General features: G+C 32.8%; 2 protein-coding genes across 3 annotated transcripts in view; one reads left to right on the forward strand and one right to left on the reverse strand.

Moving 5' to 3' along the window:
- Nucleotides 1-3,805, forward strand: part of LOC107028546 (nuclear transcription factor Y subunit A-8-like) — a 14,228-nt gene extending 10,423 nt beyond the window's left edge. For both annotated transcript variants that reach the window (XM_015229648.2, XM_027918881.1), the window contains exons 5-6: nt 2,763-2,930; nt 3,006-3,805. In XM_015229648.2, coding sequence (XP_015085134.1) covers nt 2,763-2,930; nt 3,006-3,335 — 498 coding nt within the window. In that variant the 3' untranslated portion in view covers nt 3,336-3,805. The remainder of the gene's footprint in view (nt 1-2,762; nt 2,931-3,005) is intronic.
- On the reverse strand, nt 3,764-6,387 carry LOC107028545 (UDP-glycosyltransferase 74F2-like). The gene is made up of 2 exons (XM_015229646.2): nt 5,672-6,387; nt 3,764-4,684 (listed from the first exon to the last, which is right to left on the reverse strand). Exons 1-2 carry the CDS (start codon nt 6,320-6,322, stop codon nt 3,953-3,955), a joined length of 1,383 nt encoding a protein of 460 aa, XP_015085132.1. The 5' UTR covers nt 6,323-6,387; the 3' UTR covers nt 3,764-3,952.
- Between the last annotated feature and the right edge of the window lie 8,891 nt (nt 6,388-15,278).

Consider the following 15,278-nt stretch of genomic DNA (forward strand, 5'->3'; position numbering starts at 1 on the left):
TAATTATTCTTACGTCTCAATTATGTGATGTTACTTCATAGGTAACTTTTTTTCAAAATAATATATTAAAGGTTTTAAAACAAATCATAAATATTTATAAAATTATATTTAAAAAAAGTGCATACGGGATGTATTACTTGTTTACCTTTAATCATAAATTTCTAATTCAATTTTGAAAGAAAGTGTCTCCTAAATAAGCGGCTCAACTTAAATTTAATTGGGGTTTCGATTCGGGCTCAAATAATTTTGGATGTCATTTTCAGGAATCTATAATTTCATCGTGTTTTAGTAGTGTTTATGACGATTTTGATATTATAATTGGATTATTAATTGAGTGAGGTTTAGTAAGTAATGAGTGGGTAGTGGGTTGATTTATAAATTATATTAATAAATTAAAATTATAATCAATAGTTGAACGCCAAGTATTTCAAAAAATATTTAAAGAGTTTAATTTTAAAACAATTAAAAAAGTTGTCAATTTTAAACATAAAGGTGGATGACAAGGGTATTTTGGAGCCAATAGGTGGATGAAAAGGGCATTTTGGAGCCAATAGGTGGATGGAGGGTAATTTTGTACCATTTTCAATACTTCAAGGGTATTTTAGGCCCTTTTCCGTATATTATTTAGGATAAAATAATTAAATTTACATATGCTGAAGCTTTTCTTGGATCCTAGGAGACTATAATATCAAAACATTCAATAAAATAGAAATTAGAAGAGTTTTCATGCATGCATTTGTTTGATTTTTTTAAAAATAAACATCATAATATACAAATTAAGAAAAATATTCTCATTTAACGTCCCGATACCTTTTTCTACTCTAATAATCTAGAAGTCTATAGAAAGTGTCGAATTGATAACACACCCCAAAAAAGAGTAAGAGTAGTAAATTTTTTGAAATATTAATAAATTTATGGTTGGGCCCGAGCTTAGAATGTGCTAAATGGCAATAGAATGGAAAATATTCTTTGAATCTTGTAATCTTAAATGTCATGTCAATCCCGTAATATTCATTCATTTACTATACAAGCCAAAAGTTTATCATTTCTATGGAATTAAATCCCGAGTTATTGCGAAGTAAAAAATCAATGAGATTATGGAAATAAATATGCTTGCATTTATTGCTACTGGTTGGGGTACAGGCAGAGGCGGACCCACATGGTAATGTGGGGTGCACGTGCACTCGTTAAATTTGGGAAAAATCATGTATATATATGTATATTTATCTTGAGAAACTGACATAAACTAAATATAATTAATAGTGCCCCCATAAAAAGTAGTAAATGGTGCTTTGTACAGTGGTACAATCTATAATAGATCCACCCAGATAACCAGGGTTCAATCCCTAGTAGAACCTTTTTTGAAAAGTCTTTTTTAGCTTAATATTGGCGCACCCGTTTTTTAAATCCTAGGTTCGCCTCTGGGTACAGGTTCCTTTTTGCTTAACATCGTTCGAGCGTTTCCTGGGAGCACGACATGGGTTACTTCAGCGCCTGGATTTTTCAAATCCTAGGTTCGCCTCCGGGTACAGGTTCCCTGTTGTGTAATGTCGTTCGAGCATTTCCTGGGAGCACGACATGGGTTACTTCAGCACCGTACGAGGAGTGTCATTAGGGGTAAAATGTGTCATGTTTTCTCAGTCGATCTCATCGCAAGGGGCTTGCCTAATGCGATTTAGGAGTGTCATTAGGGGTAAAAGTGTCATGCTTTCTCAGTCGAGCTCATCGCAAGGGGCTTGCCTAGTGCGAGTTACCTCTCTTGTGTAGTTTGCGGGCCATCATAGTGGAGTATTTACTCTGTGAGCAATTGAAGGGTAGTAGTGAGTGTTCCCTTGTCATTAAAAAATGGAATTATTGGAAAAAAACTGTTAGGTGTTCTTTAAAAATGAGACAACAAGAAGTATTGACTAAAATATCTCTCTATTTTTATTAAGCATAATAAGTAGGGATGACAACGAGGTGGTGTAGGGCGGGGGCGATGCGGGTTGAGCTTAACCCGCAAAATTTTTAATCCCCTGCCCTGCCCCGCATCCGCCCCGCCTCATTGCCATCCCTAATAGTAAGGCTTTAAATAGCCAACTTGATAATAATACAGAAAATCTGTGTTAACAAAAATTCAAAAAAAGCAAAATAATCTCAACAATTAAAACAACTTAACAAATATTAAAAATTCAAATTCATCCTATAGCCAGGTAACTTATTATGTTAAAAAATGACTGCAGTAACGAAAAGCAAACTCAACAATGACTTACTAAATATGGAAAAAACAACATTCTCCGACTTAGAATCAAATTCATACCCGGCAATCTACGATCTACCCAGCGTTTCTTTTTTAAATAGACTTAAAAGGAAAAGTAAGACACAAAATTGAGAGAGATGATGCACCAAAACAGATAAGAGTATCTTTATTAAGCACAAGAAACCAAAACAAATCTTATTTGTGGAGAAAGAAATGATGCACCAAAACAGGTCTCTTTGATGATGTCCAGCATCCTTATACCATGTGAACTTTGTGATTTGCAAATCCTATCGAATGCAACCCACAACTAACTTATGCCATCTCTTCCGAGCAATTAGCAGTTGTTTGTGCCAGTTATTCAATAGCAGAGAGTAGCAATTCATCCTGTCATCTTAATTACAAATGAAGATCTCTTCTGGAGCTCCTTGATCTTCAACTTAAATGAAAAACTAGAATTTGTTTCACTTGGAAATGCATTTGTTGCTGTTTATATGTAACTCTTTTTCAATGTTGGCCTTACTAGATTTATCCTCAAATGGTTGGTGTCACCTCTACAAGAGTTGCACTTCCTCTTGAATGCACAGAGAGCTTGCCCATTTATGTGAATGCGAAACAATACAGTGCTATCCTCAAAAGGCGACAGGTCCGTGCCAAGCTAGAGGCTCAAAATAAGCTTGTCAAAGACAGAAAGGTACTCCATCCAGTATAATACTCTTGCACTTGCCAACAATGAAATTGTGGTCTTATCCCATCTTTTTTATGACAGCCATATCTTCACGAGTCTCGACATCGTCATGCAATGAAGAGAGCTAGGGGCTCTGGAGGGCGCTTTTTGAACACAAAGAATATGCAGGAATCCAAGCCTTCATCTCCAATGCACGACAGAAATATCTTTAAGCGACAGGCAGGTGGCAACTTATCTAGTTCCATGGTTCAGCACTCAGAGAGTGGTAGTTGGGGGACTTCCACCCAATCTGGTTCTGATGTGACAAGTATCTTCAGTGGTGACAACATGTTCCAGCAACCAGAGTTCAGAGTCTCTGGCTTCCCTTTTCACATTCAGGAAGCTGAAGACTTCATGCATGTTGGAACCTGACAGCACACTTGTGTTATCCATGGTGGCGGTGCCATACAGGCTGCATTACAAATGCATTCTTATTGGTGCACGCAAATGGATAATCGGCAGTTCATCCTTGGCTATGTTACTCTACCTTTTCCTGAATTGAAATCATGAACACTTTTCCTAAAGCTTTAGTTGTGTTATGGTATATGGTTCATAGTTAATGAGAAAGAGCGCAGGTTGGTGCTGCACGTCATCAAGAAGGGCAAGGAAAAGAGAAAAATATATTGGTCTTAATCAGAAACAGTGGAGATTAAGGCTTTAAAAGAATTCTCCTTTTCTTGGTCGAGCGTGTATGTATCATCTTGCACTTCTAAGTCTGTACTTGTTAGTGTCATTTGCATTTGTGGTTTTCATTTTACTGTGCTATGTATTGTCTCATTGTTAATATGTTAAACTCAGGCTTTGTGCATCAAAATGAACTTGTTGAATCATTCTCATGCTTAGTACATAAACTTCTGAGGTTATACAACATGCATTGCTAACTACACAGAATATGCTAGGCATGTCATAGAGAAACCATATACTTAATAAAAATATTTGGATCTTCACCTTGTTTTCTAACCCAAAACTAGAATGCAATGATTAAATCACTAATCAACAAATTGTTTAATGCATTTTGAAACAAATTCTTCAACATTTTTATCAGATGTTCCACCTTCTTGAACAGCTTCTTTAGCCAAATCCTTCCATTTGAGTGCATTTTTCTTCATTTCTTTCCCTTCCTCTCCTTGTAACACTGTCCTCACACATTCCTCAATTTCTTCTCTTCCAACAATCCCATTTTCATTAACTTTAACTCTCACCCCTACACTCCAAACATCTTGCACAAATTTTGCATTTGTTGTTTGATCTGTCCATTGTGGCATTACCACCATTGGCACTCCAAAGCTCAATGCTTCAACCGTCGAATTCCATCCACCATGTGAGAAAAAACAACCAATTGCCTTATTAGACAACACTTGTAGTTGTGGACTCCAGTTTATTACTAGTCCTTTCTCAGAATTTTCATCGATGATTTTTTTGGGAATTTTCGATTGTTCGGAAGTTTTAACCACCCACAAGAAGTAGCTACTACTTGCTTTTAATCCCGCAGCAATTTCTTCCATTTGTTTGTCATCAAAAGTAGACATGCTACCAAAAGCTGCATAAACAACTGATCCTTCTGGCTTACTATTTAGCCAGTTGATACATGTTGAAGAATCCACATGGAATAGATTGAGACCATACTCAATGTCATTTTCAACTCTATTGTCCATATAGAATGATGGTAATGTTGGCCCTATGGTTGATAATGGGCTGATTTTTGACATTGTGTCTGCTACCTGCAATAAATATATTAATGAAAAATAAAATCAACTTATCTACAGAAGAGATGATATTGATTTGTTTACTCTATTGACTACTCCCTTCGTTCCTATTTACTTGTTACGTTTTTCTATTTTTGGATACATATTTTATACAATATTTTATTTGGATACATCACTTTACGCAATGTATCAGGACGTACGTGATATATCAGAACATTTTGGGGTGAATTCGAATTCCACCAAATTTAATTTTTTTTTGTAATTTGAAAAACAAAAAGGTATAAGATGTAATTAGCTCCTAGGGATTTGTGTAGAATTTCAGCATCCACTAGGCGTGGAGTCAACCTTTTAATTACGGTTCCATAGAATCCATGTTAATTTTAACTCGAACCGTATATTTATGTTAAAAGAAAAAAAATGATTTAACATAAATCTCATAATGTTAAGAACTAATAATATTATTTTTCTACTTTTTTCAAAATTACAGAAAGTCTCTTGAAATTTGTAGATTTTGGATATAGACTTCCGCATGCATTAGCAGACGTCTGGATACATAGTGCCTGAGAGGGGAGGGATGTATCAGAGAGGGAATATGACATCCAGATGCATAATGGAGGAATGTATTCGAGAAGGGGACAGAGATGTATAGGAGTAACGTATCCGAGAAGAGATTTTTGATTTTTTAAAAATGATTGGAAATTTTTGAAATTATGATAAAATAAAATGTGCATTTAGATAATTTTTCCTAAGAAATAAAAACATCTGATAGGAATAAATCATGTATCAAAAACCTAAACAAAAATAATTACTAAAATTCAAAACACATGAACTAAAAAAGCTACCTCCTTTCTATAATATTAAAAATTTTGCTTTAAAAAAAAAAGAGAGGTGCATATTCAAGTGTGGTAAAATTCATTAAATAGATCAAAAAAAATAAATAAAACACGAATAAAGAGTTTTAGTTGCTAGGGATTACCGATAACTAGTAAGTTTTAAACTAACCTCAGCTTCCAACTTGTAGAATGAGTTCACAAATACATAATCAGCTTTGTCCACATTTGTAAATTGATTCAACACCATTTCAAAATAGGCTGGATACGTTCCATGTACGTAAATAAACGAAGGCATATCTCGAAGTTCGAGCTCTGGTAATCCCGATATTTTCACGTTAGTCGAAGATATCGGTAACGTTAATTTACCATGATGAATATAATAGTAAATATAGTTCACCGCACATGCTTGAGTAAAAAAACATGCCCCAATTAAACCATACTTTTTAGCTACGTCTAAAGCCCATGGCATGAAAGCATCATACATGATGCAAGTAATAGGAAACTCCGATCTTTCATATTTCTTGATAAGATCCGCTAGGGATTTCGAGCCTATTTGCTCGAAACGTTCGAGGTAGGCGGCTACGCTGTCAGCATCAGCGTAGCCGCCTTTATCGAACCCATCGGAGATGGTGTCTATACCGACGATACCCGAATTTGGACGTGTGGAACTAGAAATGAAGTTTGTGATGGCTAAAGTGGTTTTTAGACCTTTGGAGACTAAACGTTTACAAAATTGAAGCATGGGGTTTATATGGCCTTGGCTTGGATAAGGAAGAGCCAAAATATGACCACCATATTTTTTGGTTTTTATTACCTCCATGTCTTTCTTTATTTCTCTTTGTGTTGATTAAGTTTTCGTTTACTTATCACTTGATCGAGGAAACGATATATATATATATATATATATATATATAATAAAAGGACTAAGGATAAAGAAAGATTTTTTTTCCCTCTTATTTTTGTCATACTGAATATAATTACGAGAGTCAAATTTTTAATGTTATCATGAATTCAAATATAATTTTTAAATATAAAATTTATATAATATCAAAATTATGGAAATATTTTTTAATTTAGTGTAAATTATTAGTCTAATCCTCAATCTATTGACAGTCTTAAAAATATTTCTCTACTTGACTAACGAAACTAATTAGACACACCTGTAATCTAGCACATGATATAAAAAGTAGTCTCAAACTCTCATTGGAGTATGAGATTCTTAATAAAAAGTCGAGAGAAGTGTTAAAATATAACTAAACTTTGTGAGAATTTAGGAGTATTTTTCACTGATGTTAATAGGACGGGAGTATATTTAAGTCGAGCTAGTAATAAGTGGTTCTAAGGTCAATAGTTTGATGATTAATTAATAATTAAACTAGTTTAAAGATGTTTTCAACCCTCTCTATTATTTTATTATAAGTCATAATAATTATTTTCTTTATTTAAAACGGAATGAACTGGGTTTTTTTAATTCCCTTTTTAAATAATGCCCACTTCTACTTTTTTTTTAAACTTTAATTCTAATTTTTTACATGTCATGTTTAAGACTATATATATATAATTTTAATTTTACACCATAAAATTGATTTTGTTTTCTTAAACGTCAAATTAAACTAAAATATTATTTTTTAAAATAGAGAAAGTTATAACTTACCTAAAAGAAAAATATATAAAAAGATTGAGATGGAAAATTAAATTCTCAAAATTGAAAAAAAATGTAGAAAACGTAATTAGTCGATAAATGTTTTTAAACTACTTTTATAGGATGATAATGTTGACTACAAATCTGAGGGAATTTCGTGTATAATTTTGCTTGCTCATAACGACAAAAAATTACTTGGTCTGCACGGATTATATAAAAACAATGAACTGCGTTGAGAATGGTGCAATAATAAAGAGATTTTAAAAAAGGAAAATAACTGTATTAGAGTTGTTTGGATTGATTTTTGAGTTATAATTTATAAGTAAAAAATAATAAGTTAGGATTTCTAACTCATGATTTTCGACTTATTTTTATTATTTTGACATTAAAATAAATTCTTATAAACACTTTTTAAGTGTATCCAAATATTTTAAAATTGCTTAAAAACTATTTTAACTTAAAAGTACCTAAAATAAATCAATTCAAACAACCACTTAATCTCTTCGTTATTGCCTTATTTTGATTTTAATTTTAATTAATTATTTTAGTCCTTCTATTAATGGTGATAACTAATACAAACAGACTTGTTATTTCTGTCCAGGGCAATTATGATACTTCACATAACATTATATTAAAAGTAGATTTCTTTTTAAGATTTACTGACAAGCACATTTCACAAGAAATTGTTCTGTCCAAACTCCAAAGTGTTGCATTATACTCCTTTCTTTTATTATTATTTATCGTAATTTTTATTTTTAAAATTAAATAATAAGTATTTAAATTAATATTTTGAATGTATTTTTTTATCAGATTAATATGTAAAAAATTAAAATTTATTATACTTTTTATATAGTTTTAAATATTTTTGCAAAATATCGAATTAATATAATCTAATTTAACTTTGAAAATCAATTAAACTAACTTTTGAAAAAAACGTAACATAACAAATAAAAGTCGATAGAGAAATTAAAAGTTAAAGGGTTCACTAGGCCACATTAGAATAAATAGTCCATATATTATATACTGTATTATGTCTTACTAATACTTTTCATTTGGAGGTATAATACATATGATATAATACCATGAGATAAGTCTATGTAAGGACAAAAATATCCTTCAAATCATTTAAATTATTTTATTTATTTTCATGATTTTATGATTTATATTTGTACTAGTAAATTTATTCAAATAAATTAACTTACAAATTATTTAGAGAGAATAATTTTTTCTAAATAAAGTCAATATAAATTTGAAATGTGAGTTGTTTATTTTTACATAATGTCTATGGCCTTAATTTATATATATATATATAGTACTTGTATTTTGAACAATTAAAAAAATTACAAAAAACATATTAAAATTACAATTTGCAATTTTTATGTATAAATGTAGATGGTTTATTCAATTTTACGATTATTGATCGTCTCATCAATTTTAAAAATAGATTGTTTGTCTTTTTTAAATTGAAAAATGACATCTTGTGAGTGATCAATTTATTAAGATGACAATTATTTATCCTCAAATAGTTCAAGTGAAAAAGTAGCAAACATGACAATAAAATTGTTTCTCTCATAGCTAGTTAAAAGGCCATAAAAGAAAATAATATTATCCGATAATTATCTACCTTGATCCACTAAAAAATAATTCATGGATATAATTGAAAAGAAGTTTTTATAGAGTTTTAATACAAACACAAGATTAGGTGTGAAACAATGAATTAAATACTTGATATGCATTACTAACTATGCACTACGAATTCCTGCACTACTAATCCTGTGTTGTTAGTCTTTGGACCAAACGACCCCTAAGTGTTTATAATTGGGTAACTCTAAATGACTAGAAGATTTGGTTAGAATTTAGCCAGAAATTTAAAAAAATTATTAACATTCTTTTTATTTATAAATAGTCAATTTTTTTGTTCATTTTTAATTAAATGGTATTAAAGTTAAGGATAAAAATGTTCACAAAGATAAAACTTACGTATTTATTTTACCTTTATGGTTAAATTCTCGCCAAATTTTTTTTTCCTACTTACTTTCTAAAGCTCTTTCTCTCTTTCTACCCCGTTGTAGATTTTTAACTTCTCGTTAAATGAGAAAATTCACTTGATGAAATTTCAAGAGAAAAATCATCGAGGAGCTCATATTGGAGTGATTTTTGCTCAAATTATGTCAAATTTTGATTTTTATTCTTTATTTTTTCGTTCAAGCCAGAGGTATACTTTCTTTTCATCTCTCTTCCATCTTCTTTTTACAGGCTTCAATCAAGTTTTTAATTTTTGAATCTTATTATTTTTATCTAATTTTTTTTGTTAAGCTCTAAAATTAGTGTTTCTTTTTATTTGATATCTAAAACTTTTCCTTATAAAAAAATTATGAGCTCAAGATTAAGGTGGGTAAAATTGCAGTAACAATTTGGATTGACTTTTCAACTTTTGTATTAATCATTTTCTGTAATATGAATTGTGAAATCTATGAATTAATCTTAGTCTTGTTTATGATTTTGAATTACTGTTGGAGTTGATAGAAGTTATACAACTGAAAACCTAAATTACTCTTTGTCTCTTCAAAAATGCAATTTGGATCTCCTATAATAATCCCTAACATATTAAATTGCTCTTCTTTAGTCCATGTAATTAGATCTAATGTCTTCTTCTTTGTCATATAAGCCTTTTGAGTAATGGTACAATTATGAGCCCTCATCGCATAAAAGTTTGAAATTCTTTTACTCCCTAACTTATATTAATTCTAAATCCTTCTACGTACTTCTTAGCTAAAAAATCAGAGTCGATAGTCTTGTTATCTACTTAATTTCCACAAGAATGTCTCAGGGTCTATTGTCTTGATCTTGAAAGGTTCATCTTGACCAGCCTTTCATGCAAATATGAACCATTTGCAATTTGACACCTTACAAGATGCCCTTGATCTTGTGCTTTCATTCTTTTTGAACTTGATGTCTTTTTTTTTTTTTAACAAGAATTGTACCTCAACTGCCCACTTGAATTCTTTGCTATTACTAAAATCATAAAAAGTGCAAACTTAAATTTTGAATCCTCCAAATTCTTGGTTGGATTAAAAACAATGGATCTTTTAAGATATTCATCACTCGAATCTCCATGTAAACTCATTAACTCCTCATCTGATGTAGCATAATCGTCTTGAGTGTCGCTACGAAACATAGCCAACATGTTTGAGGCATCTCCAAGCTCCATAATTTTTTCTTTAACTTGGTTATCTTTATTTTTCCCATTGAAATAAACCCATTCTACTGTAGAGTCAATGGTTTTATCAAAATCACATCATGAATTTTCATCTCCCTTGCAATAATCATAATAAGCGATATATTCATCAACATAGTTCATCACTGGATCAAAAACCCACCAACATTTATAATATAGTTAGATAGTGTTCATATATTTGAGTATTCACTTGCATTTGTTGTGCGGAAGAAAAAGTAGAACATGTTAAGATGATTGTAGAGAAAAGGTAATATAGTAATTACATTACTAGAATTCTGTTATAACAGATTATGTAGTAGTTAGTTAGAGTGGTCAGTCAGTTAGTCTATAAATAGTATTAGATACACTATATGTAATTGATTCTGTATTCATTCTAATCAATAAACATAGGCAGTTATTTACTCTCTATGTTAAGCTCTAAGAATCATCTAGAAGGTCTTCATTACTTCTTCAATGAAGGTTTTTTCATGGTATCAGAGCTATGGTTAGGGTGATTTGAGCTTCAAAAGTTGAGTAGTGAAGTTGCTTGAACTTGATTTCTGCAAAAGCTCCCCAAAATTCCTGCAAAAGTTTTTTTTACAATCTCTAAGGATCAACAATGGTGGAATTGGAGGTTACAGATCCTCGACATTCTCTATCTTTGTTACCATCAGATAACCCTTGAAATGTAATAATCTCTGTTCAACTCAGTGGATCAGAGAATTACTCGATTTGGAGCAGAGCAATGAAGATAGCATTGCGAGCCAAACGAAAATCAGGATTCATTGATGGAACATGCAAGAAGAGTTCGTTCAAGGATGATCTAGCAGAAGAATGGGAACGAGTGAATGCAACAGTCTTGACTTGGATTATGAATACAGTTTCGAAAGAGCTGTCAAAGGGATTGTTTATAAAGACAATGCTCATGTTGTGTGGATGGATCTACAGGAGCGATTTGATAAGGAAAATGGATCGAGGATCTACAATTATCACAGAGAAATAGCCACAATTTCTCAAGGTAGTTCTGATATCTCTGCTTATCATTCGAGATTGCGTCTGTTATAGGATGAGTATTGTTCATTAGTGCCTTCCGTATGTGGATGTCTTGCATAAAAAGATTTTAAGATGCATCTAGAACAACAGAAACTATTTCAGTTCATAATGGGTTTAAATGAATCCTACAGTGCTATTAGAAGTCAGATCTTGTTTATGATGCCATCTCCCTCTGTTAGCCAACATGCTATGCTTGTGCATGAGGAGAGTTAAAGAAAGATCTGCGAAATTAGTTCAGGGGTAGGAAATGAGTTGAATGAAAGTACAGCCTTACAAAGTATTCAGGAAACTCAGTCATGAAGAAGAAAATTCAACAGTAACAATAACTATGGCAACAATTATGGAGGTAATAGTAGTTCATTTTGGTGAGATCTGTCAAAGGAAAGGCCATCATGAAGGTAATTGCTATAGGGTAATAGGCTATCCACCAGGCTACAAGGGAAAGAAAAAACCACTCATCAAACTTAACCACAATGTCATGGGAGAGAACAATTGGGGACAATCAAGACAAGCAAATATGATTGCACATGATTATGTCAATGACAAAGAAGATAACATTCAACACAAAGGGACTGTTGAAGGATCTTCTAATGGTTCTCATAATGCCTGCAAGCAACAACCATACCCTCAAAGAGCCAATTTCACAGCATGCTGGAAACAATTGTGGTGGTAATATTTATAGATCTCAATGTCATTCAAAAGTTCAGCTTGATGGCAACAAAGGACAAAAATACTTCACAGATGAACAATATAACCAGATAAGGAATATGCTTTACAAAGGCAAGGGAGTAGAGTTGGCTGGGAGTATAGGGTAATGCTTATTATAATTCCCCTTATATACAAGCTTGTAAGCCCTGGATAATAGATAGTGGGGCAACAGATCACATGACTAACAATCTGGATTTATTGAATAACTTGAGTAATATGCATGATCCCATGAAGAGTAGTATATATCTACCAATTGGTAAGAATGTGTCAGTTCATCATCAAGGCAGATGTAATATTTCATATGATTATACCATTGAAAATGTGTTGCATGTGCCTGAATTCATACACAATCTGTTGTCAGTCTCAAGGATGACAAAAGTGTTGCAATGCTCAGTGTTCTTCTTTCCACATTTTTGTGTTTTCCAGGATATATGTACTGGAAAACTGAAGGGCATTGGTAAAGACAAAGGAGGTCTCTATCTCCTCTTTCCTAGAACTTGTGAGGAAGCTATTGATAAAATGACAACTGCTCGTAGCAATATTTCAGAAAAATTGTCTGAAGATGTGCAAGTTTGACATAAGATGTTGGGTCATGTACTTGCTATTGTGATGAAGAATCTCCATTTCCTAAAGAATAAAGTGACACTTTGTAGTTTTAATGATAGTAGTGTTTGTCCCTTAGCCAGAAAAACCAGAAAACCATTTCCTATTAGTGTTTCTAGAGTAACTGATGTTTTCCATTTATTACACATTGATGTATGGGGTCCTTATAGAGTCCCTAATATTAATGGTCATAGGTACTTTGTCACTATTGTGGATGATAATTCTAAGATGATATGGGTTTTCTTAATGAAACTCAAAAGTGATTCATGTGTGTTACTTATCCTTTGTCAAAATGGTTCATGTTCAGTTTATCAAGCAGGTGAAAATGATCAGGACTGATAATGGTGCTGAGTTTTTTAGTAAAGAATTTTCAGATTTTTTGGTCGAGCATGATATTGTACTCCAAAGTAGTTGTCCACACACTCCACAACAAAATGGAGTGGTGAAAAGAAGACACAACTACATTCTAGAGATGGCAAGGGCACTCATGTTTCAAGGTAATATGCCTATTTCTTCTGGTCTTTATTTCAAATGTCATTCCTTCCTTGTTAATATTTCTTCTGAAATGGAGCCTACTTGTTATGAAGAAGCCTTAAAGGATCCTTGATGGATTTTTGCTATGCAATCAGAGATTGATGCATTAGTTCAGAATCACATTTGGGAGGTTGTTCCTCTTCCTAAAGGAAATAAACCTATTGGTTGTAGGTGGGTGTACAAGATCAAGTATCAATCTAATGGTGTAATTGACAGATTTAAAGCTAGACTTGTTGCTAAAGGGTAGAATCAACAAGAAGACTTAGATTATCAAGAAACATTTTCCCCTGTGGTCAAAAAGTGGTAACTGTGAGAGTTGTTATTGCTTTGGCTGCTATGCATCAATGGCTCTTGTTTCAAATGGATGTGTATGATGCTTTTTTGCAAGGTGACCTTGAGGAAGAGGTGTTTATGCAATTTCCTCCAAGATTTGGTAGTCAAGGAGGTGATAAAGCATGTAGACTCCTCAAATCTCTTTATGGTCTCTAATAGGCATCCAGACAATGGAATTTGAAGCTTACAAATGCACTACTGTCAACTAGTTTTATTCAAATTTAACAGGATCATTCTTTGTTTGTTTTGAAAAGAAATTCTAGACATGTGATTATCCTTGTTTATGCTGATGACTTGTTGATTACTGGAGATGACAAAGACCTAATACAGGAGGCAAAAGATGTGTTACATGCACCTTTCAAGATCAAGGATCTTGAATCATTGAAGTATTTTTTGGGAATAGAAATATGCAGGTCTAAGAAAGGTATTTTGTTATGCCAACGAAAATACACTCTAGAGCTTATAGCTGAGTTGGGTTCGGGTGGCTTTAAACCAGCACTTACACCACTTGAGCAGAATCAGAAGCTCACAAGCTTGGAATATGATCAACAATGTGGTCTGGAAGATGATCCACCTTTATCAAATGTGAAAGGGTATCAAAGGTTGATAGGAAAGCTACTCTATTTAACACTAACTAGGCATGATATTGCCTACAGTGTTCAGACTTTAAGCCAGTTCATGTGTCATGCCCCGAGCTACCCACGAGACGCGAACATGTAACTTGGGACCACAAGTGATCCCAATCTAACCCTGCTGGCATGTTCATGAGCATACTAAATAATATAAACTGTTGCGGAAGCTAAATCATAATTTATAATGAAAAGATGGGGAATACCCATATGCTAAAACTGATATATATGAAAACTGATGAGTTTAATACAATGAAGTTACTAACTCAACACTAGGCTGAAACTAACTATGTATGAAATAAGCCTCTAAACTGGACTAGAAATACTGGGGCAAGCCCCAGCTAAATCTAGCAAAAACTGAAACTAAATGACTAAAGAGTGAAATGAAACTCATAACTATTGTCCTCGGAGAATGAGGACTCACCACTGAATCTGCTGAACTGGAGATCGGAAATCGATCTATGCGTGATCTGGATGCTGAGAACCTGACCTACATCATGAGAAGATGTAGTACACGTACGCATCAGTACATGAAAGGTATTGAGCATGTAGGACAGAATAAAGCTAAAATAACATATAACTGAACAAACATAAAAACAAGTATAATAATCTGACATGATAAACCAAATTTGAGTTAGCTGGATGCAATGACCAATTTATAACATGCTGAAATTGAACACTGAATATACTAATAAATGGTCAATGCAGAGAGTCTGACTAATCTGTGGGAGCTACTAATAACCGATAATAAAACCACATGAGCTAAATGTGGAGTCCGATGTATACGCCCCATCGAAAGGATCCAACATACCCTGCCAAAGGTATAAAGGCATGCTGGCGTGATCACTAAACTGATTGCACACAGAGGAAGCTTAAAACCTACTTGGCTAGTAGTTTTGGGACTAATTGGGTACGCTGAACCCTAGTCCAACTCAGTATTATGCTACTCCCAATGAATTCTGTAAATTAACTGATTATGTCTGAGTTTCTATAAATACTGGATAGCTCGAAATTGAACATGCAAACTGAGAATGGAACAATCAATATGGTAATTATG

The sequence above is a fragment of the Solanum pennellii genome, chromosome 8 (assembly GCF_001406875.1).
Source record: "Solanum pennellii chromosome 8, SPENNV200".
Taxonomy (NCBI): domain Eukaryota; kingdom Viridiplantae; phylum Streptophyta; class Magnoliopsida; order Solanales; family Solanaceae; genus Solanum; species Solanum pennellii.

Coding starts and splice junctions, on each gene's coding strand:
- LOC107028545 (XM_015229646.2), bottom strand. CDS start 6,322: ATGGAGGTAATAAAAACCAAAAAATATGGTGGTCATATTTTGGCTCTT. Junction 4,685..5,671: donor TCTACAAGTTGGAAGCTGAG/GTTAGTTTAAAA, acceptor TATTTATTGCAG/GTAGCAGACACAATGTCAAA.